Genomic DNA, 24,555 nt, shown 5'->3' with positions numbered 1-24,555 from the left:
CACTTTCATCAAGAGGCCCTTTAGTTCCTCTTCACTTTCTGCCATAAGGGTGGTGTCTTCTGCATATCTGAGGTTACTGATATTTCTCCCGGCAATCTTGACTCCAGCTTGTGCTTCTTCCAGCCCAGCGTTTCTCATGATGTATTCTGCGTATAAGTTAAATAAGCAGGGTGACAATACACAGTCTTGACGTACTCCTTTTACTATTTGGAACCAGTCTGTTGTTCCATGTCCAGTTCTAACTGTTGCTTCCTGACCTGCATATAGGTTTCTCAAGAGGCAGGTCAGCTGGTCTGGTATTCCTATCTCTTTCAGAATTTTCCACAGTTTATTGTGATCCACACAGTCAAAGGCTTTGGCATAGTCAATAAAGCAGAAATAGATGTTTTTCTGGAACTCTCTTGCTTTTTCTATGATCCAGTGGATGTTGGCAATTGGATCTCTGGTTCCTCTGCGTTTTCTAAATCCAGCTTGAACATCTGGAAGTTCATGGTTCATACATTGCTGAAGCCTGGCTTGGAGAATTTTGAGCATTACTTTACTAGCATGAGAGATGACTGCAATTGTTTGGTAGTTTGAGCATTCTTTGGCATTGCCTTTCTTTGGGATTGGAATAAAAACTGACCTTTTCCAGTCCTGTGGCCACTGCTGAGTTTTCCAAATTTGCTGGCATATTGAGTGTAGCACTTTCACAGCATCATCTTTCAGGATTTGAAATAGCTCAACTGGAATTTCATCACCTCCACTAGCTTTGTTCGTAGTGATGCTTTCTAAGGCCCACTTGACTTCACACTCCAGGATGTCTGGTTCTAGGTCAGTGATCACACCATTGTGATTATCTTGGTCATGAAGCTCTTTTTTGTACAGTTCTTCTGTATATTCTTGCCACCTCTTCTTAATATCTTCTGCTTCTGTTAGGTCCATACCATTTCTGTCCTTTATCAAGCCCATCTTTGCATGAAATGTTCCCTTGGTATCTCTAATTTTCTTAAAGAAATCTCTAGTCTTTCCCATTCTGTTGTTTTCCTCTATTTCTTTGCATTGATCACTGAGGAAGGCTTTCTTAGCTCTCCTTGCTAGAAGGACACTCACCTCTGTGTTATCCTTCTCCACCACCCCTGAAATAATTCCCATCTAATCAGACAAATGTGAACTGACTGAGATTCTAACAGAAACCCTAACCAATGCTCTGCAAAACTGTTATAAAAAGTAAGAAAAGACTAATAAATCATCACAGATAAGAAGAGACTAAGGAGACATGATAAGAAAAAAAAAAAGGAATGTGGTGTGTTCTGGATTGGATCCTGGAACAGAAAAAGGACCTTCATGGAAAACTAATGAAATCCAAATAAAGTATGGAGTTCAGATTAATTTACAGGAATTTGACAATACTGATTTCTTAGTTTTGACAATGCATCATAATAACATCATGAGAAACTTGGTAAGGTATATAAGGAAACCTCACTGTACTATTTATCTATAACTTCTCTGTAAATACAAAAGTACTTCAAACTAAAAAATTTCTTTAACAAGCCCCAGAAGTTTCTGTTGTTGTTGTTAGAAAATTTCGTGCTTATACTAAAACTTATGTGAAGTTTACATGAACCTCAATAATTTATTACAATTTTAAAAAGAAAAACAAATTTAGAGACTTAAACTATCTAATTTCAAGACTTATTCTGGGCTCCCTGGTGGCTCAGACCATAAAGAATTCACCTGCAATACAGGAGACATGGGTTTGATTTCTGGGTTTGGAAGATCCCCTGGAGGAGGGCATGGCAACCCACTCCAGTATTCTTGCCTGGAGAATCCCCATGGACAGAAGAGCCTGGCGGGATACAGTCCATGGGGTCACAAAGAATCAGACACCACTGAAGTGACTTAGCACACACATAGATGAGTAAAACAGAATCAAGAGTTCAAAAATCAGTTAACACATATATTGTATGTGTTTTTGTGCTAAGTATCAATTGATACTTAGCAAAAATGCTCATGTAATTCTATGGGAAATGAAAACCTTGCAATAAATGGTTTTTTATGACCGGGTCTCCAGGGAGAAAACGGAAGAAAAGAACTTTAACTTTTATATCACACAGGAATTAAAATAATCAAAATGGATCATAGAACTAAATTTGTAAACTCAGTTCAGTTCAGTAGCTCAGTCGTCTCCAACTCTTTGAGCCCCCATGGACTGCAGGATGCCAGGCTTCCCTGTCTATCACCAACTCCCAGAGCTTACTCAAACTCATGTCCATTGAGTCAGCAATGCCATCCAACCATCTCATTCTCTGTTGTCCCCTTCTCCTCCCACCTCCAACTTTCCCAGCATCAGGGTCTTTTCCAGTGAGTCAGTTCTTTGCATCAGGTGGCCAAAGTATTGGAGTTTCAGCTTCAGCATCAATCCTCCTAATGAATATTCAGGACTGATTTCCTTTAGGATTGACTGGTTGGATCTCCTTGTAGTCCAAGGGACTCTCAAGAGTCTTCTCCAACACCACAGTTCAAAAGCATCAATTCTTCAGTGCTCAGCTTTCTTTAGAGTCCAACTCTCACATCCATACATGACTACTGGAAAAACCATAGCCTTGACTAGACAGACCTTTGTTGGTAAAGTAATGTCTCTGCTTTTTTAATATGCTGTCTAGGTTGGTCATAGCTTTTCTTCCAAGGAGCAAGTGTCTTTTAATTTCGTGGCTACAGTCACCATCTGCAGTGCTTATGGAGCCCTAGAAAATAAAGTCTCTCACTATTTCCATTGTTTCTCCATCTATTTGCCAGGAAGCAATGGGACCGGATGCCATGATCTTAGTTTTCTGAATGTTGAATTTTAAGCCAACTTTTTCACTCTCCTCTTTCACTTTCATCAAGAAGCTCTTTAGTTCTTCTTCACTTTCTTCCATAAGGTAATGTCATCTGATATCTGAGGTTATTGATATTTCTCCCGGCAATCTTGATTCCAGCTTGTGCTTCATCCAGCCTGGCATTTTGCATGATGTACTCTGCATGTAATAAGCAGGGTGACAATATACAGCCTTGACAGACTCCTTTCCCAATTTGGAACCAGTTGTTGTTCCATGTTCAGTTCTAACTGTTGCTTCTTGATCTGCATACAGGTTTCTCAGGAGGCAGGTCAGGTGGTCTGGTATTCCCATCTCTTTAAAAATTTTCTACAGTTTGTTGTGTTCTACACAGTCAAAGTCTTTGGCATAGTCAATAAAGCAGAAGTAGATGTTTCTCTGGAACTCTCTTGCTTTTTCAATGATCCAGTGGATGTTGGCAACTTGATCTCTGGTCTCTGCCTTTTCTAAATCTAGCTTGAACATCTGGAAGTTCACGGTTCTTGTGCTGTTGAAGCCTGGCTTGGAGAATTTTGAGCATTATTTTGCTAGCATGTGAGATGAGTACAATGGTGCGATAATTTGAACATTCTTTGGCATTGCCTTTCTTTGGGATTGGAATGAAAACTGACCTTTTCCCTTCCCATGGCCACTGCTGGGTTTTCCAAATTTGCTGGCATATTGAGTGTAGCACTTTCACAGCATCATCTTTTAGGATTTGAAATAGCTCAACTGGAATTCCATCACCTCCACTAGCTTTGTTCATAGTGATGCTTCCTATGGCCCATTTGACTGCATTCCAGGATGTCTGGCTCTAGGTGAGTGATCACACCATTTGTAAGCTATGGTGGTACAATCTTAGAAACTATGATATTTTATATACGCATTTAAGACATTTGAAAATATTTTGTTTTAGAAGAAAAGAGAAAATTTCTGACCTTAAGTTAGGTAAAGATTCTTAAATACAATACAAAGACATAAGCAAAAAGAAATTCTAAGAAGCTAGACTTCATCCTGATTAAAAACTTCTTCCCATTGAATAACACCATTAAGAAAATGAAAGGCAATCTGAGGGTCAGGAGATAATATTCCCAAAAACATGTCTGATAAAAGACCTATTGTACAACGAATTCTTGCAACTCATTAACAAGAAAACAACCTAAAGTTTTTTTTTTTAATTGCCAAATGTTTTGAATAGACACTTCACAAAAGAAGATATACAAATGGCCAAGAAGCCCATAAAAAGATGCCAACCTTGTCAGTCATCAGAAAAATGCAAACTAAAACCATATGAGATACTATTATGTACCAAATAAAAGAGCTAAAATACCAAATACTAAGTGTTGGCAGGATGTGGTAAAAGTAGAATTCTCTTGAATTGCTGATGGTAATAGAGAATAATACAATCACTTTGGAAAATAGTTTTGGATATTCTTAGGAAGTTAAACATACATTCACCATACAATGAAGCAATTCTAGTAGGTATCAACCCAAGAGAAATGAAACCATGTCCAATCTAGATGTGTATAAGCATATTCATATCAACATTATTCATAAATGCCAAATATAGGAAACAATTCAAATGTTCATCAGCTGATAAATGAAGAAACCAACTGTCATAGATCCATGCCACTAAATATGGTGTGTGTGCATGTGTTCCGTCGTTCAGTCAGATTCAATTGTTTGAGACCCCATGGACTGCAGCCCACCAGGCTCCTCTGTCCATGGGATTTTTCCAGGCAAGAAATACTGGAGTGGGTTGCCGTTTCCTCCTCCAGGGATCTTCCTGACCCAGGGATTGAACTCCCGTCTCCTGAGTCTCCTGCATTGGCAGGCACATTCTTTATCACTGCACCACCTGGGAAGCCTTAAATACTACATGATTATATGTACTTGACATTGTAAGAAGCAAAACTATAGTAACAGAAAGCATAGTCCACATGAATACATGTGACAATTCCTTTGAATGAATGGATGAATCAATTAATCAGTCTCCATCCCTCCCTCTCCCTCACCCTTTCCCTCACCAACACCTCTTTATCCCTCTCTATATAAAATATATACACACATACATGAAAACATAAATATGTATTTTGATATACAAATATACATTTATATATTGACACATATAAACAATATAAACACACATACATACATCCTATTGATATTGTTTCTTTAGAGCAACCCTGACCAATACACAACCAAATGCAATGCACAGATACTGATTGTATCAAGTGTAAAAATAGCTATTTAGGACACTGTTTTTAAACAATTAGAAAAATTTGAATATTAGAAAATAGTATTGTATTGACATTAAATCTCTTGAACATCATGATGGAATTAAAATATTCTTAGGATATACAGGCTTCCCTGGTGTTTCAGATGGTAAAAAATCTGCCCGCAATGTGGGAGACCTGGGTTCAGTCTCTGGGTTGGGAAGATCCCCTGAAGAAGGGAATGGTTACCCAGTCCAGTAGTCTAGCCTGGAGAATTCCATGGACAGAGAAGCCTGGCAGGCTATACAATCTATGGCGTCACAAAGAGTCGGACACAACTGAGCAACTTTCACTTAGGAGATATAAGCTGAAGTGTTTAGGAGAGAAATGCACGGAGTCTAATTTATTTTCCAGTGGCTCAACAACAACAACAAAATTTAGAAATAGATACTCATATATTTATGTGGTTCAATTTTCTGTATGACTGAAAAATTCCAAAACAAAAAGCTGGGTGGGAGGAAGAAAACAGATTTTAATAAGGTCAGAAAAAATTAGGTATGATTCATTATTGAAACATCCAAAAAGTAAACATAAACTGCAGACTATTCAGACAAAAGAATATTATTAAGCACTAAAAACAAATGAACTATCAAGTCACGAAAAGACACGAAGGAGTCTTAAACACATATTACTAAGTAAAAGAAGCCCATCTGAGAAGACTACACACAATATAATTCCAACTCTATGACATTCTGGAAAGGAAAATCTTTGGGGACAGTAAAAAGATTAGTGGTTGTCAGAGGCTAGGGGAAGAGGAAGATGAATAAGTAGAGAACAGAGAATTTTTAAGGCAGTGAAGTTATTCTGTTTGAGACTGTAGTGGTGGATACGTGATTATACATTTGACCACACCCACAGAATGTACAATATCAAGCATGAACACCAATGTAAACTATGGACTTTGAGTGATAGGATATGTAAATGTAATTCCTCAATTGTTAAAAAAAAAATGCACCACTCTTGTATGAGAAGTCAATTCTGGGGAAATCTAGGAGGAGGGGGCAGGAGGTATATGGAAACATTTAGTACTTTCTGATCAGTTTTGCTGTGAGCCTAAAACTTCTCTAAGAAATAAAGTCTATCTTTTTAATTAAATAGACTTTTAAAAAATTGTGAATGACTCCAGTAAAAAATTTCAAACAGACAAGAAGAAATTAACCTAACCATATTAGAAGATCCACACTAATTAGAAAATTCAGGACATAACCAAAGTTAAACATTAAGGGTAGCATGGACCTAGCAAGAAAGTAAATATCAAGAGTGAACTAACTTAAAAATGTTAAACATAATTATATTCTCCAGATAGTTCACTATCCGAAATATAGGGAAATGGAAACACATGTCCATGCAAAAACTTGTACACAAATGTTCATAAAGCACTATTTATAAGAGCCCCAAATTACAAACAACTCAAATGTCTATGGACTGATAAATGAATAATATCCATATATTCAAACAATGAAATATTATCAGCAATGAAAAGGAATAAAGTATTAATATAGGGCAAAACATCAAAGAACCTCACAAATGTTAGGATAGGCCAAGGGATGAACCACAAAAGACCACGTGATTCATATGAGTCAATATATATGAAATGTCCATATGGGCAAATTCATGTGGAAAGGAAGTAGGTGAGGGGTTGAGTATGTTGTTGTTGTTTTCAGTCACTAACTCATGTCCGACTCTTTGCGACCCCATGGACTGCAGCACGACAGGCTTCTCTGTCCTTCACCATCTCCCGGAGCTTGCTCAAACTCATGCCCATTGAGTCAGTGATGCCATCCAACCATCTCATCCTCTGTCACCCTCTTCTCCTCTTGCCTTCAATCATTCCCAGCATCAGGGTCTTTTCCAATGAACTGGCTCTTCACATCAGGTGGCCAAAGTATTGGAGCTTCAGCTTCAGCACCAGTCGTTCCAATGAATATTCAGGGTTGATTTCCTTTAGGACTGACTGCTTTGTTCTTCTTGTGTCTAAGGGACTCTCAGGAGTCTTCTTCAGCATCACAGTTCAAAAGCATCAATTCGTCCATGCCCAGCATTCTTTATGGTCCAACTCTCACATCCTTACATGACTACTGGAAAAACCATAGCTTTGACTATAGGAACTTAGTTGGTAAAGTAATGTCTCTGCTTTTTAATACACTGTCTAGGTCTGTCAAAGCTTTTCTTCCAAGGAACAAGCATCTTTTAATTTCATGGCTGCAATCAGCATCCACGTTGATTTTGGAGCCCCCAAAAATGAAATCTGACACTGTTTCCACATTTTCCCCATGTACTTGCCATGAAGGGATAGGACTGAAGGCCATGATCTCAGTTTTCTGAATGTTGAGTTTTAAGCCAACTTTCTCACTCTCCTCTTCCACCTTCATCAAGAGGCTCTTTAGTTCTTCTTCACTTTCTGCCATTAAAGTGGTATCATCTGCTTATCTGAGGTTATTGATATTTCTACTGGAAATCTTGATTCCAGCTTGTGATTCATCCACTTCTGCATTTCATATGATGTACTTTGCATATAAGTTAATTAACCAGGGTGACAATATACAGCCTTGACGTACTCCTTTCCTAATTTTGAACCATTGCTCCATGTCAGGTTCTAACTGTTGCTCCTTGTCCTGCATTCAGATTTCTCAGGAGTCAGGTAATGTGATCTGGTATTCCCAGTTCATTAAGAATATTCCACAGTTTGTTGTGATCCACACAGTCAAAGTCTTTAGTGTAGTCAATGAAGCAAAAGTAGATGTTTTTCTGGAATTCCCTTGCTTTTTCTATGATCCAGTATATGTTGGCAATTTGATCTCTGGTTCCTCTGCCTTTTCTACATCAGTTTATACGTCTGTAAGTTCTCCATTCATGTACTGTTAAAGCCTATGCTTGATTTTGAGCATAATCTTGCTGGCATGTGAGATGAGTGCAACTATACAGTAATTTGAACATTGTTTGGCATTGCCTTTATTTGGGATTGGAATGAAAACTGACCTTTTCCAGTCCTGCAGCCACTGCTGTGAAAGTGTTAGTTGCTCAGTCATGTCTGACTCTTTGTGACCCTAGGGCCTGTAGCCCACCAGGCTTCTCTGTCCATGGGATTTCCCAGGCAAGAATACTGGAGCAGGGTGGCCACTGCTGAGTTTTCCAAATTTGCTGGCATAGTGAGTGCAGCACATTAACAGTATCAACTTATAGGATTTTAAATAGCTCAATTGGAATTCCATCACCTCTATTAGTTTTGTTTGTAGTAATGCTTCCTAAGGCTGACTTGCCTGCACAGTCCAGGATATCTGACTCTAGGTGAGTGACCACATCATCACAGTTAACTGAGTCACTAAGAGCTTTTTTGGACAGTTCTACTATGTATTCTTGCCACCTCTTCTTAATATCTTCTTCTTCTATTAGGTCCCTACCATTTCTGTCCCTTATTGATCCCATATTTGCATGAAATGTTCCCTTGGTATCTCCAAGTTTCTTAAAAAGATCTCTAGTCTTTCCCATTCTTTTTTTTTTTTCTTCTTTTATTTCATTGTTCCCTTAAGAAGGCTTTCTTACCTCTACTAAAACTTGCTATTTTCTGGAACTCTGCATTCAGTTAAGTATATCTTTCCCTTTATCCTTTGCCTTTCACTTCTCTTCTTTTCTCAGCTATTTGTAAAGCCTTCTCAGACAACTACTTTGCCTTCTTGCATTTCTTTTTCTTAGAGATGATTTTGGTCACCACCTCCTGTACAATGTTATGAACCTCTGTCCATAAATCTTCAGCCACTCTGTCTAACAGATCTAGTCCCTTGAATCTATTTGTTACCTCCACTGTATAATCATAAGGGATTTGATTTAGGTCATACCTGAGTGGCTTAGTGGTTTTCCCTAAGCCATTGGTTTTCAATTTGAGCCTGAATTTTGCAACTGGGAGCTCACGATCTGAGCCACAGTCAGCTCCAGGTCTTATTTTTGCTGACTATATAGAGCTTCTCCATCTTCAATTGCAAAGAAGATAATCAATCTGATTTCAGTACTGACTATGGTGATGTCAGTACACCACCAGATGGTGATATCCATGTGTAGAGTCAAAGTGATTGCCAGTGGGTTTCTCTCTGAGGTGATGAAAATGTTCTAAAATTAAACTGTAGTGTTGATTGAGTAACTTTGTAGATATACTGCTGCTGCTGCTGCTGCTAAGTCACTTCAGTCGTGTCCGACTCTGTGTGACCCCTTAGATGGCAGCCCACCAGGCTCCCCCATCCCTGGGATTCTCCAGGCAAGAACACTGGAGTGGGTTGCCATTTCCTTCTCCAATGCATGAAAGTGAAAAGTGAAAGTGAAGTCGCTCAGTCGTGTCCGACTCCTAGTGACCCCATGGACTACAGCCCACCAGGCTCCTCGTCCATGGGATTCTCCAGGCAAGAGTACTGGAGTGGGGTGCCATTGACTTCTCCGTAGATATACTAGAAACCATTGAATTTTATACATCAAGTGAGTAAATGTATGATACGTGACTTATTTATCAACATGCTGTTAAAAAGAGTAAACTGAAGTTTACAATTGTGGGTATATACATGTGCATGTATCACCTAGATTAATATCAGAAAGGGCAAGGAAGTAGAAAAAGAAGAACAAACTTGGCCCAAGTTAGCAGAAGGAAAGTGAAAGTGAAAGTTGTTCAGTTGTGTCTGACTCTTTGTGACCCCATGGACTATACCATCCATGGAATTCTCCAGGCCAGAACACTGGAGTGGTATCTGTTCCCTTCTCCAGGGGATCTTCCCAACCCAGGAATTGAGCCAAGGTCTCCTGCATTGCAATCCACTCCAGTGTTCTGGCCTGGAGAATCCCAGGGATGGGGGAGCCTGGTGGCTGCCGTCTATGGGGTCACACAGAGTTGGACATGACTAAAGTGACTTAGCAGCAGCAGCAGCTCCTGCACTGCAGGTGGATTCTTTACCAACTGAGCTATCAGGGAAGCCTAGCAGAAGGAAGGAAATAATTAATTAGAAGAAAAATAAATGAAGAAGAGAATAGGAAAACAATAGTAATAAAAAAAAGACAAAGCTAGAGTTGGGATTTTTTGAAAAAAAGAATAACCCCTTATGAGACTAATTAAGAAAAAAATAATAATAGCCAAGACTCAAAATCAGAAATAAAAAGGGCAAAGTTACAATTGACTCAAAAGAAATTTTTTAAAGGGTCAAACTCTTATGAATAATTTATATGGACAAACTAGAACTGGACAAACTAGAAAAAAAGATAAATTCCTACAATCTACCAAGACTGAATAAACAGAAAGCCTGAATAGACCAATGACAAATAAAGAAGACTATATAAGCAATCAAAAGCCTTCCAATAAAGAAAGTCCCAGGAACAGATGACTTCACAGTATTTCGAGGTAAATTCTCAAAATACTTAAAGAAGAATTAATACCAATCCACCTTACAGCCTTCCAAGAAAAAGAAGACAGAACACTTTCAAACTTTTGATAGGCCAGTATCAAATAAAGCCCAAGAAAACACTACAAGAAAAGAAAACTACGGGCCAATATCCTTCATGATCATGCATACAAAAAGTCTCAACAAATATTAGGAAACTGAATTCAACAGTGCATCAGAAGGATCATACATCATGATTAAGTGGGATTTATCTCTGGAATGCAAAGACGGTTCAGTATGGATATACCACATTGATAGAATGAAGATAAAAATCACACGATCATCTCAATAAATGCAGAAAAAGCATTTGATGAAGTTCAACACCATTTCATGACAAAAATTCTCAACAAATTACAAGAAACTTACCTCAACACAATAAAGACCATAGATGCATGAAAAGCCCACAGCTAATATCATATTCAATGGTAAAGAGGTGAAGATTTTTCCTCTAAGATCAAGAACAAGGCAAGGAAGCCCAATCCACCACTTCTATTCAACGTAGTACTGACAGTACTAGTCAGAGCAGTAATGCAAGAAAAATAAAAATATCTAAGTTGGAAAGGAAAAATAAAACTCTCTGTTTGTAGACAACATGATCTTGCATAAGGAAAACACTAAAGACTATATAAAATATTGCTAAAACTAACAAGTGCAGTAAAGTTGCAGAGTACAAAACCAACATATAGAAATCAGTGCATGGTATACAATAACAATGAACCATCTACAAAGGAAATTAAGAAAATAATCCTAAAATTGCATCAAAAATCATAAAATGCTTAGGAATAATCTAAGCCAAGGAGGTGACAGACTTGAATGTTGAAAATGATAAAATATTGATGAAAGAAATTAAAGACATTAATTAATTAATGAAAAGGCATTCCTAGCTCATGGACTGGAATACTTTATATTGTTAAAATGTTTATTCAACCCCAAATGATCTATACATTCAATGCAATCCCTACCAAAACCCTAATGGCATTTTTCTGTAAAAGCAAAAAACAATCCTAGTATTCATATAACCAAAAGCACAGATGGCAGAAGTAGGGAACTGGGGTTTTATCAGACTGAAAAGCTTCTGCACAACAAAGGAAATCGTCAACAAGATGAAAAGAAAAGGCATACTATGGAATGGAAGAAAATATTTGCAAGTCATATATCTGATAAAGAGTTAATACAAAAAATATATAAGGAACTCCTACAACTCAATAGAAAAAAACCCCCATAACCCATTTAAAAATAGGCAAAGGAACTGAGTAATCACTTCTCCAAGAAGACACACAAATGGCCAACAAGTAAATGAAAAGGTACTCAGCATCACTAATCATCAAGAAAATACAAATCAAAACTACAATGAGATATCATCTCTTACAGGTTGGTGTTATTATAAGTATATTTATATACACACACACAAAAGTGCTGGCAAGAATTTGGAAAAATTGGAACCCTTGTACACTATTATAGGGATGTAAATGGATGTTTTCTACATGCACTATAGAAAACAAGGTGGAGGTTCCTCAAAAAATTAATAAAACTGTATATTATCCATCAATATCACTACTGCATAAATAACAAAAAGAATGAAAACCTTGAAGAGATATCCAAACTACTGGGTTGATTGCAGCATTATTCACAATAGCCAAGACATGGAAGAAGCTTAATGTCCATCAACAGATGAATGACTTTAAAAATGTGAGACAGATAAACACACACACACACACACACACATTTTTCAACCTCAAAAAAGAAATAAATCTTTCCATTTTCAACAACATGGATGAACCTGGAGGACATATGCTAGTGAAATAAGCATATGTAAAATGATAACCATTACACCGTCCCATTTTCATGAGGAACCTAAAATGGTCAAATTCATAGAAGCAGAGAACAGACTGGTTTTTGTCAGGGGCCGGGGAAAGGGAAACAGGGAAGTATTGGTCAAAGAATACAAAGATTCAATTATGCAAAATGAATAAGTCCTAGAAATCTACTGTACAATACAGCTTACAGCCTACAGATAACAATACTGCTTTGTAAACTTTAAAATTTGCTATGAGGGTAGGTCTTACATTGTGCTCATATTTCAAAAAGTAATAAATAATAATAAAGGGGAAGGAAGAAAATTTTTGGATGTGACAGATGTTTATACCGTCAATTGTGGTGATGGTACAGTGTACATACTTATGTGCAAACTCTCCAAGTTGTATATATAGAAGAATCTGTGTTGTCTAAAAACATCAAAAGACTAGATTATAAAACCCATGAGAGTTTTGTTCTCTTCTGTATGTCTAGTACCTACAAAGTATAAATAGATACTGGCTTAATCAATAAACAAATAGGAAATAAAACACAAAACTAGTTAAATATAATTGATAACACATGATTGAACTCTTGAAAACAGGGCCCTATACTGTACATCCAGGAAGCACTATCTGTAATCTTTAAGGAATCACTTGACATTTGGAGAACTTCCATAAATTTAAGTGAAAAAACGGACAATGTTTCCAAAGGAAAAGGAAACACCTATAGATCAAGGAAATCTGAACTGAATTTTTGAGCAAGTGAGGCCTTCAAAGTTGTGACCATTAGGAAACATGATGACATCTCTAATCCAACACTTGACCCAGTGGTCTTGCTCGCTGACGGATTTACACAAATTCTCTCCTAGGTATCAAAACAAACACACACACACACAGCACAATAATGACGTGGACTGTTGGCTTGTTCCAGATATATTGACTTGAATATATATACGTCCCTGATGTCCTTCTATTTAATAGGTCACACTATAGAAAGGCTGTTTCTGTTTGATAACTGACCCAGAAAAATGTCTTTATGTAAGAATAAGATGGTGCTCACCCACCATCATAGGAGCATGCGCCTTTGAGTTTTTTCAGGATTGATGAGTGATTGGCATTTCCCCATTCTTCTTACTCTAATTCTCCCATATTCATATCACACAAGTTACCAGGGTTAAGGTTAAAACTGTTAGGGTAGATGCCCATCAGCAGATGAATGGATAAGAAAGCTGTGGTACATATACACAATGGAGTATTACTCAGCCATTAAAAAGAATACATTTGAATCAGTTCTAATGAGATGGATGAAACTGGAACCTATTATACAGAGTAAAGTAAGCCAGAAAGAAAAACACCAATACAGTATACTAATGCATATATATGGAATTTAGAAAGATGGTAACAATAACCCTGTGTACGAGACAGCAAAAGAGACACCGATGTATAGATCAGTCTTATGGACTCTGTGGGAGAGGGAGAGGGTGGGGAGATTTGGGAGAATAGCATTGAAACATGTATAATATCATGTATGAAACGAGTCGCCAGTCAGGTTCGATGCACGGTACTGGATGCTTGGGGCTGGTGCACCGGGACGACCCAGAGGGAGGGGAGGGGAGGGAGGAGGGAGGAGGGTTCAGGATGGGGAATGCGGGTATACCTGTGGTGGATTCATTTCGATATTTGGCAAAACTAATACAATATTGTAAAGTTTAAAAATAAATAAAATTAAAAAAAAAAAAAAAAACTGTTAGGGTTGAGGATTCATTCCCCTACTCTCTGAAAACAAAGTCAAATCCCTTGGAAGACACAGCTAAGTACCTGCGGCTCAGATCCACTAAACAAACCTATCTGAATGGCTCACTGAAGGAGCTTCTAATATCCTGGGATTTTATTTCCAACACATAAGAATTCATGATATATTCAAAATAGATTGATTATCTTTAAATTACAACTTTTAGTTCATTCATTTTATACCAATGTCACATGTAAACAAAAGTCTAGTATCTGTACATTTTTCTCATATTCACTCACTAGTTACAGAAATCTTTTCTGTGGTATTTACCTTGAAACCAGGGCTACCCATTAATCCATCCTTTCCATGTCTTCCAGGTTCTCCCTGGAAAATAAGGACAAGTATTTTAATATATTTTTGCACTAATGTTTCTTTTTTAAAAGAAGATAGTACAGGATAAATTTTATTTAATGTAGAATACTTAAGAAAAATTTCCGTCAAACTCACAGCACGTCCAGGAAGGCCAGGAAAGCCAGCGTTCCCCTGTTCACCTTTTGCGCCCTGTTTTTAAAAACAAACAAAAACAATCTTTACAAGGTTTTGAAATTCCAACTCAAACTTAAATAGGAAAGAAAGATAATGTCCTCAAGGACTGATAGAACGCATGGAACCACAGCTTGTGTTGGCCCCGCAGCTTTCGGCATTATTTTACCAGGACACACATGACGTTGAGAATAAGATGGATGCAGAATTATTACAAGCATCTAAACACAGAAACCACATCTAGGCAGAATTAAGAAGAAATGTGTATCTTAAATATAGAGAGAACATAATTTCCCTTCAGTGAGAAAAAATAAGAGTCTCCATGGACATGCTGTTAAACAGCTACTACTTCCAAGTAATCTCTCTCTATAAATATTTTGAAAGTTCAGAAGGGTCAATAACACAAAGTATTCTTATAGAAAATCAAGCATAACAGTCAATAGTCATTTTTCCATTATTTCGTTGTTCTGAATAAACCCCACAGAGAAAGGTGAAAAAAGCTAATTGCCAGAACAGTGGACTGGGACTGAAATTTCAATTTTCTATTTCCATTATATTGAAAGTTCAATATGATACTCTAAACTTCCCTTTTTGCCATAAAATCCAGGTGCTCCTTTATCTCCTTTGGGGCCCATTTCACCCTAAAAGACAAAATATAAATCCTGAGTTTTAGAGAAGTATTTAGTATTTCTCTTATAGATTAAAGAAAAACACCAATTATACACAACAGAGTTTAATATGCTAACATCAAAGTAAAGTAGAAATAAAATGTTTAAAATTTATTTACAAAAGTCTTATATCCCAGGCTTTATAAAGCAAAAGCAAGGAAAAGTGAGGGCATTTGATACTCTAACAGGGCTTTATATGATAAAAGTTAAGAGAATTTCTGTATAATCAAAGTTACTCATCAACTTTTAAATACTATAAGATTTACAACACTATAGATTTATGGCTTAAAATTTTAAAGGAAATTTGTAAAAGCTTTATGTAAACTATATACTAATCTTAACCTAGTCATTTAATATATGAGCATTTATTGATAGCACATTTATAACACAGTTATTTCAAATTTGAAGTAAAATGCAACATTGCTTAATTTTATAAAGAATAGGTTTCTTCAACCTTCGATCCTGGTATTCCATGAAGCCCAGGAAAACCAGGAAGTCCACGGTCACCCTGAAAATAAAACAAATTAATTAAAGAAAACACATTTCAGCCTAAAAATATCAACATATACTCTTCCACCTCATTCTTGACAAAATCTATTGGAAACAAATCTGCAAACAGTTAAATATACATCTACACTAAAACCCTGTCTCTATAAAAGACTAATCCTCTTTTAGCAGAGTTTCATTTATAATCAGAGAAGGAGAATATGAGAGGCCAGGAGAATCTCATCAACAGTCCTTACCCAACCTTAGAGAGCAGTCATCCATTCTAAAAACACTTAGGCTTTTATGTGGCAAGACCTAGGAGTTAATGGAAATGGCCGAGGGCTAACACTCTCCTGAGAGAGCTGTCCTCTGAGGTCCCAGCTCAGTGCAGATAGACCTGAGATGAAAGTCTAGGATTCTGTGGAGGATTTTTCTCCTATTGCAGGTCTCAGTACATTGTTTGTGAAAGTGAAAGTGAAGTCACTCAGTCGTGTCCGACTCTTTGTGACCCAGTGGACTGTAGCCCACTAGGTTCCTCTGTCCATAGGATTCTCCAGGCAAGAATACTGGAGTGGGTTGCCATTTCCTTCTCCAGGGGATCTTCCCAACCCAGGGATCGAACCCAGGTCTCCTGCATTGCTGGCAGATGCTTTAACTACTGAGCTACCAGGGAAGCAGGTGTATATTCATATGTGTCTACCAGAGCCTCCTGTCTCACTCATATATACCCATTTAGCATTCCCTCCAGAGAGGGTCCTCCCGCCCCCAACCTAGGTAAATGCAAGATCCACCTTTCCTACCAGGGCTACCAAAACTGGTCTGCTTTCCCCACCAGAATGATGTTGTTATTGCGAACCAGGGAAACAGGAAAAAAGGTACAGTCTCTATCCTCACGGAGAAGGCGATGGCACCCCACTCCAGTACTCTTGCCTAGAAAAGCCCATGGACAGAGGAGCCTGGTAGGCTGCAGTCCATGGGGTCGCGAAGAGTCGGACACGACTGAGCGACTTCACTTTCACTTTTCACTTTCACCCATGGAGAAGGAAATGGCAACCCACTCCAGTGTTCTTGCCTGGAGAATCCCAGGGATGGGGGAGCCCTGTGGGCTGCCGTCTATAGGGTCGCACAGAGTCGAACACGACTGAAGCGACTTAGCAGCATAAAGAGGGAAGGATCTATGTGATCTCCAGAAGAGGAGAGATGGAGAAAATCACAACAGTGTGATATTTGGTGGACATAATTTTAATACTTATTTCTGTGGGACTTAGTGCTGCTGTCTTACCTTCAAAAATCTTAATTGTCAAGACAGAGTTTCAAGAGAAGCCCAATGGCTCACTCAGCAAGATTTAGGTTAATTCACGTTTATTTAGGCAAATTAAGACACTGCATACAAAAAAATGTATGATTTCCTTAGCTGTCTGGTAGAGAGAGAAGAAGATGTGACCAATTATCTATGATAGATGTAACTCTTAAAAATTGCAATTTTAATGAAGGTTGTTTATTCACACGTTTTAAAGAGTTGACAGTTATTCAAGGCATAGAACCCTTGAAAGGCTACTCTTTCCACCCTAAATTCCAAGTCACCAAATCACATGGTTACCTTACTACCCCATTTTTCCATTTCCAGCATTAAGGTGAGAGAACTACCTATCTGAATTGAGACAAGAGTTGAAGGTCAGGTAGACAAGATACACTCTTGATAAGATGGAATTTAGCTGACTAATCAGTACTTAATAAAAGTACAAAAAGAAGGGTAAACTGAACTCCCTTTAAGGGTGAACCTAGTCCCACCTAAGAATTCCATTCTCTGACTACTTATAGAAGACACCATCTTCAAACTGGTGATATTTTCCTGGAGATAAGATAAACCAACCTAAGATGAAGTGAGAAGACCAGGAAAATTAACCCACACTGGAACCAAGAAAACATAAAATCTGGACAAAACTACCCTCAATGTGCATAAGCAAGATTTTTAAGTAAAACTAAAAGGCACAGCATCCATATTAATATCCAGCAATGAAGAGGGGAGGAGCAGAGAAACAGTAAAATGCTTGGAGATTACTAAGGCAATATCTACAAAATACAAAGCACAAGAAAGGGAAACTCAAACCCAATACACTCAGCCAAGTAGCGTCCAAGGTTTAAGAGTAATAGGTAGCAAAGAAGTTGTAAAAGTAAGCCCGTGTCTACCTACAATGGTTCTGTAATGTGAAAGACAAATGCTGCTATGTTTGCCATTAAGCAGTTGAGTCATCAGTTACTGCAGGAAAGGTTAGCCTACGTTGATTAATATAAAAATTTATCTACTAGCAAAAAGAGGCTGCCAAATAATAATATTTAAAAAAAATAAATATGGCGGTGGCTCTGAGGCTAGGTAGTGGCCACTGAAAAATTTTGGAGGTTGGAAATACAGTGATTTGTGTAATGCAGTGAATATTTGGTGAAAACCTTGCTTGTAATTAACTGTAAAGGCAAAGAATGCATCCAATGAACTTAGCTAAAGAACTGAAAAAAAGAATGACAGTATCAGGAATCAGTTGGTATTGGCTACATCTGAAAAGGTAACTATAAAAGAGATCAGTACAGAAAAGAATCAGCCAGTTTTCAAGTTGCAATTAAAAGAATAGACCAAGTCTAAAAATACTGGGATAGGGAGAATACACCTTTTAACCCCCATCTCTAATAGGCAAATTAAGAAATTGGAGAAGGCCTTTGAAAGAAGTTCAGTCAAAACACAGCCTCTGTAAAGGAACAACTCAAGTGTGTGCCCCTAAAAACCATTCTCAGTTCAGTCAGTTCAGTTCAGTTGAGTTGCTGAGTTGTGTCCGACTTTTGCGACCCCATGGACTACAGTACACCAGGCCTCCTTGTCCATTGCCAACTCCTGGAGCTTTCTCAAACTCACGTTCATTGAGTCAGTGATGCCATCCAACCATATCATCCTCTTCTGTCCCCTTCTCCTCCTGCCTTCAATGTTTCCCAGCATCAGGGTTTTTCAAATGAGTCATTTCTTCGCATCAGGTGGCCAAAGTATTGGAGTTTCAGCTTCAGCATCAGTCCTTCCAATGAATATTGAGGACTGATTTCCTTTAGGATGGATTGCAGTCCCTTGCAGTCCAAGGGACTCTCAATTCTTCTCCAACACCACAGTTCAAAAGCATCAATTCATCAGTGCTCAACTTTCTTTATAGTCCAACTCACATCCATACATGACTATTGGAAAACCTATAGCTTTGACTAGATGGACCTTTGTCAGCAAAGTAATGTCTCTGCTTTTTAATACGCTGTCTACGTTGGTCGTAACTTTCCTTCCAAGAAGCAAGCATCTTTTAATTTCATGGCTGCAGTCACCATCTGCAGTGATTTTGGAGCTCAAAAAAACCAAGTCTGTCACTGTTTCCAATGTTTCCTATTGTATTTGCCATGAAGTGATGGGACCAGATGCAATGAACTTAGTTTTCTGAATGTTGAGCTTTAAGCCAACTTTTTCACTCTCTTTAATTTTCATCAAGAGGCTCTTCAGTTCTTATTCACTTTCTGCCATAAGGGTGGTGTCATCTGCCTATCTGAGGTTATTGATATTCCTCACAGCAATCTTGACTCCAGCTTGTCCTTCATCCAGACCAGTGTTTCTCATGATGTACCCTGCATATAAGTTAAATAAGAGGGTGACAATATACAGCCTTGAAGTACTCCTTTCCCTATTTGGAACCAGTCTTGTTCCATGTCCAGTTCTAACTGTTGCTTCTTGACTTGCATACAGACTTCTCAGGAGGCAGGTCAGGTGGTCTGGTATTCCCATCTCTTGAAGAATTTTCCACAGTTTGTTGTGGTCCACACAGTCAAAGGCTTTGGCATAGTCAATAAAGCAAAAGTAGATGTTTTTCTGGAACTCTCTTGCTTTTTCGTTTGATCCAATGGGTACTGGCAATTTGATATCTGGATCCTCTGCCTTTTCTAAAACCAGCTTAAACATCTGGAATTTTGCAGTTCACATACTGTTGAAACCTGACTTGGAGAATTTTGAGCATTACTTTGCTAGCATGTGAGATGAGTGCAATTGTGCGGTAGTTTGAGCATTCTTTGGCATTGCCTTTCTTTGGGATTGGAATGAACACTGACCTTTTAAAGTCCTGTGGCCACTGCTGAGTTTTCCAAATTTGCTGGCATATTGAGTGTAGCACTTTCACAGCATCATCTCTTAGGATTTGAAATAGCTCAGCTGGAATTCCATCACCTCCTCTAGCTTTGTTCATAGTGATGCTTCTTAAGGCCCACTTGACTTCATACTCCAGGATGTCTGGCTCTAGGTGAGGGATCACACCGTTGTGGTTATCTGTATCATGAAGATCTTTTTTGTACAGTTCTTCTGTGTATTTTTGCCACCTCTTCTTAATATCTTCTGCTTCTCTTAGGTCCATAGCATTTCTGTCCTTTATTGAGCCCATCTTTGCATGAAATGTTCCCTTGGTATCTATCTCTAATTTTCTTGAAATGATCTCTAGTCTTTCCCATTCTATTGTTTTCCTCTATTTCTTTGCATTGAACACTGAGGAAGGCTTTCTTATCTCTTCTTGCTATTCTTTGGAACTCTTTATTCAAATGGGTATATCTTTCCTTTTCTCCTTTGTCTTTAGCTCTTCTATTCACAGCTATTTGTAAGGCCTCCTCAGACAGCCATTTTGCCTTTTTGCTTTTCTTTTTCTTGAGGATGGTCACGATCCCTGCCTCCTATACAATGTCACAAACCTGTCCACAGTTCTTCAGGCACTCTGTCAAATCTAATCCTTTGAATCTATTTCTTACTTCCACTGTATAATGGTAAGGGATTTGATTTACCTGAATGGTCTAGTGGTTTTCCCTACTTTCTTCAATTTAAGTCTGAATTTGGCAATAAGGAGTTCATGATCTGTGCCACAGTCAGCTCCCAGTCTTGTTTTTGCTGACTGTATAGAGCCTCTTCATTGTTAGCTGCAAAGAATATAATCAATCTGATTTTGGTATTGACCATCTGGTGATGTCCATATGTAGAGTCTTCTCTTTTGTTGTTGGAAGAGGGTGTTTGCTATGACCAGTGCGTTCTCTTGGCAAAACTCTATTAGCCTTTGCCCAGCTTTGTGCACACCAGGACCCAGGAGAAATGAGCAGTGACCCCACTGGAGACTGAACCAGACTTGCCTGTGACTGTCCAGGAGTCTCTAGCAGAGGGGTGGGTTGGCACTGGCCTGCTGCAGGGCTGGGGGCACTGAGTGTAGCAGGGCATCATGCATGGGACCTTTTGAAGGAGGTCACCATTGTCACCATTATCTTCATTACCTCCACCAGAGTTTGGCCCATGTAAATTACAGGGAGGGAACACAGCTCCACCCATCAACAGAAAATTGGATTAAAGATTTACTGAACATGGCCTTACCCATCAGAACAAGACCCAATTTTCCCTTCAGTCTCTCTCCCATCAGGAAGCTTCCATAAGCCTCTTATCCTTCTCCATCAGAGGGCAGACAGTCTGAAAACCACAATCACAGGAAACTAACCAATCTGATCACATGGACCACAGCCTTGTCTAACTCAATGAAACTATGAACCATGCCGTGTAGGGCCACCCAAGACGGACGGGTCATGGTGGCGAGTTCTGATAAAATGTGGTCCACTGGAGAAGGGAATGCCAAACCAATTCAGTACTCTTGCCTTGAGAACCCCATAAACATGAAAAACTATTCTCAAATTCTCTAAATTACTAAAAGTTGCTTCAAAACATTCTCTCAAGCTGGACATGATGGTTTAATAAAAAGAAACTGCTACTTATTATTAACTAACCAGTGAATGCAGAAATGGCCATGACTAAAATAAAACTGTGGATGATGCTACAGGCCAGAATCACAAGTCAACAATACAAAATTACAAATAAATATTTGCTGTTGAGAGAATTATTCTACCAAAAGAACCACAAATCTGGACTAAAAGAGACTATGACTGTGCAAAACTTTTAAACAAAGTTGCCTTGTATCACCACTGCTTTTAATGTTTTTCTGCCAGTTTTTACTAGCCCATGAATTAAGACAAAATATAAAAATAAAAGAGGTAAAACCTGGAAAGAAGAGTACAAAATATATTTATTTATGATTATATCTCTATTTGCCAATATACCTATTACCTTGAAATAACTGATAAGAGAAATCAGTTAATTGCTGTTTTAAAAATTAACATACAAAACAGTTTTTATATGTATAAGCAATAACCAATATAAAAATATATTAAAGAAAATGTTCTACTTATAATAGGACCAAAAGAGACAAAAATTCCTACATATAAACTTAGGTAATGTTGAGAACCAATACAAAATAAATTATAATATTATTCCATTGAGTTTTAAGATTGAAATGAGAAGAAAGGTAAATCACAATCCTGAATAGGAAAACTCAATACTGAAGTGATGTTAGTGCCTCTAAAATTAATCCATAAATTCAAAGGAATCCTCATTAAAATAGAAATAGAAACCTCTTTTAAAAATTGAAAAAAAAAAGATACAGGACTTTATGTGGAAAAATAAGCATGTAAGAATAGCCAGGAAAATTTTGATCATAAAGAGTAATGAAGAAGTACTAGGCCTGCCAATATTAAATCACATTATGAAGTGACAATAATTAAACAATTTGGCCGTGGAGAAGATGTAGACAGATAAGTGGAACAGAGTGGAAAGCCAAAAACACTGGACCCAAATGAAAATGGAAATTTAGAAATTGTGAATTGGTTTAGAAATGGTTTTTAAAATAAATGGAGAAAAAGTGAAATTTCATAAATACTGTTGCAGTAATTGGCTATTCTTTTAGAAAAAGAAAGGTAAAAATATGAATACTCATCTAACTTTACTCCAAATACCAAAAATTTTTAAGATTAAAATATAAAATAATAGAAATTTTAAAAATTAAATCATGCATAATTGTATTCAAAATGTTAGAATGCTGAATCTTTCTATACAGATACAAATATAGGAGAAAAGAAGTAAAACTTTATATATATGTACATATACATATATTATATATATACATATTTTAAATTTCTGTATGACTAAAATTCTAAAAAACAAATTAAAACACATAATATAATTCAGGAAAATTATTTTCACAGAATTTATGACATGCATATAAAAATCATTCTTAAAAAAGATGAACAGCCCAGAAGGGAAAAAATGCATATGAATAAAAATCAAATTGCAGAGAAGTAACATTATTTCCATGATTATACAGTGGAAGTGACAAATAGATTCAAGGGATTAGATCTGATAGAGTGCCTGAAGAACTATGGATGGAGGTTCGTGACATTGTACAGGAGGCAGGGATTAAGATCATCCCCAAGAAAAAAATTCAAAAAAGCAAAATGGTTGTCTGAGGAGGCCTTACAAATAGCTGAGAAAAGAAAAGAAGAAAAAGACAAAGGAGAAAAGGAAAGATAAACCCATTTGAATGCAGAGTTCCAAAAAATAGCAAGGAGAGATAAGAAAGCCTTCCTCAGTGATCAATGCAAAGAAATAGAGGAAAACAACAGAATGGGAAAGACTAGAGATCTCGTTAAGAAAATTAGAGATACCAAGGGAACATTTCATGCAAAGATGGGCTCAATAAAGGACAGAAATGGTATGGGCCTAACAGAAGCAGGAGATATTAAGAAGAGGTGGCAAAAATACACAGAAGAACTGTACAAAAAAGATCTTCATGATCCAGATAACCACAGTGGTGTGATCCCTCACCTAGAGCCAGACATCCTGGAGTGTGAAGTCAAGTGGGCCTTAGGAAGCATCAGTACAAACAAAGCTAGTGGAGGTGATGGAATTCCATTGAGCTATTTCAAATCTTAAAAGATGATGCTGTGTAAGTGCTACACTCAATATGCCAGCAAAATTGAAAAACTCAGCAGTGGCCACAGGACTGGAAAAGGTCAGTTTTCATTCCAATCCCAAAGAAAGGAAATGCCAAAGAACGCTCAAACTACCGCACAATTGCACTCATCTCACACGCTAGCAAAGTAATGCTCAAAATTTTCCAAGACAGGCTTCAACAGTACATGAACCATGAACTTCCAGATGTTCAAGCTGGATTTAGAAAAGGTAGAGGAACCAGAGATCAAATTGCCAACATCCATTGCAAGAGAGTTCCAGAAAAACATCTACTTTTGCTTTATTGACTATGCCAAAGCCTTTGACTGTGTGGACCACAATAAACTGTGGAAAAGTCTTCAAGGATGGGAATACCAGACCACCTGACCTGCTTCCTGAGAAATCTGTATGCAGGTCAAGAAGCAACAGTTAGAACTGGACATGGAACAACAACAAATAGGGAAAGGAGTACGTCAAGGCTGTATATTGTCACCCTGCTTATTTAGTTCATATGTAGAATACATCATGCAAAATGCTGGACTGGATAAAGCACAAACTGGAATCAAGATTTCTGGGAGAAATATCAATAACCTAAGGTAGGCAGATGACACCACCCTTATGGCAGAAAGCGAAGAAGAACTAAAGAGCCTCTTGATGAAAATGAAAGAGGAGAGTGAAAAAGTTGGCTTAAAACTCAACATTCATAAAAGTAAGTTCATAGCATCCTGTCCCATCTCCTGGCAAATTATGGGGAAACAATGGAAACAGTGACAGACTTCTTTTTGGGGATCTCCAAAATCACTGCAGATGGTGACTGCAGCCATGGAATTAAAAGACACTTGCTCCTTGGAAGAAAAGTATGACTAACCTAGATACCATATTAAAAAGCAGAGACATTACTTTGCTGACAAAGGTCTATCCAGTCAAAGC

General features: G+C 37.7%; 1 protein-coding gene across 2 annotated transcripts in view; it reads right to left on the bottom strand.

The window, feature by feature from the left end:
- Positions 1 to 24,555, bottom strand: part of COL21A1 (collagen type XXI alpha 1 chain) — a 233,201-nt gene that overhangs the window by 59,016 nt on the left and 149,630 nt on the right. For both annotated transcript variants that reach the window (XM_070777764.1, XM_070777763.1), the window contains 4 exons: positions 15,721 to 15,774; positions 15,188 to 15,239; positions 14,563 to 14,618; positions 14,386 to 14,439 (listed from right to left, as the gene is read on the bottom strand). In XM_070777764.1, coding sequence (XP_070633865.1) covers positions 14,386 to 14,439; positions 14,563 to 14,618; positions 15,188 to 15,239; positions 15,721 to 15,774 — 216 coding nt within the window. The remainder of the gene's footprint in view (positions 1 to 14,385; positions 14,440 to 14,562; positions 14,619 to 15,187; positions 15,240 to 15,720; positions 15,775 to 24,555) is intronic.

Source organism: Bos indicus, chromosome 23, assembly GCF_029378745.1.
Source record: "Bos indicus isolate NIAB-ARS_2022 breed Sahiwal x Tharparkar chromosome 23, NIAB-ARS_B.indTharparkar_mat_pri_1.0, whole genome shotgun sequence".
NCBI lineage: Eukaryota > Metazoa > Chordata > Mammalia > Artiodactyla > Bovidae > Bos > Bos indicus.
Note: the sequence above shows the minus strand (reverse complement) of the source record. Positions and strands in the feature narration are given on the sequence as shown.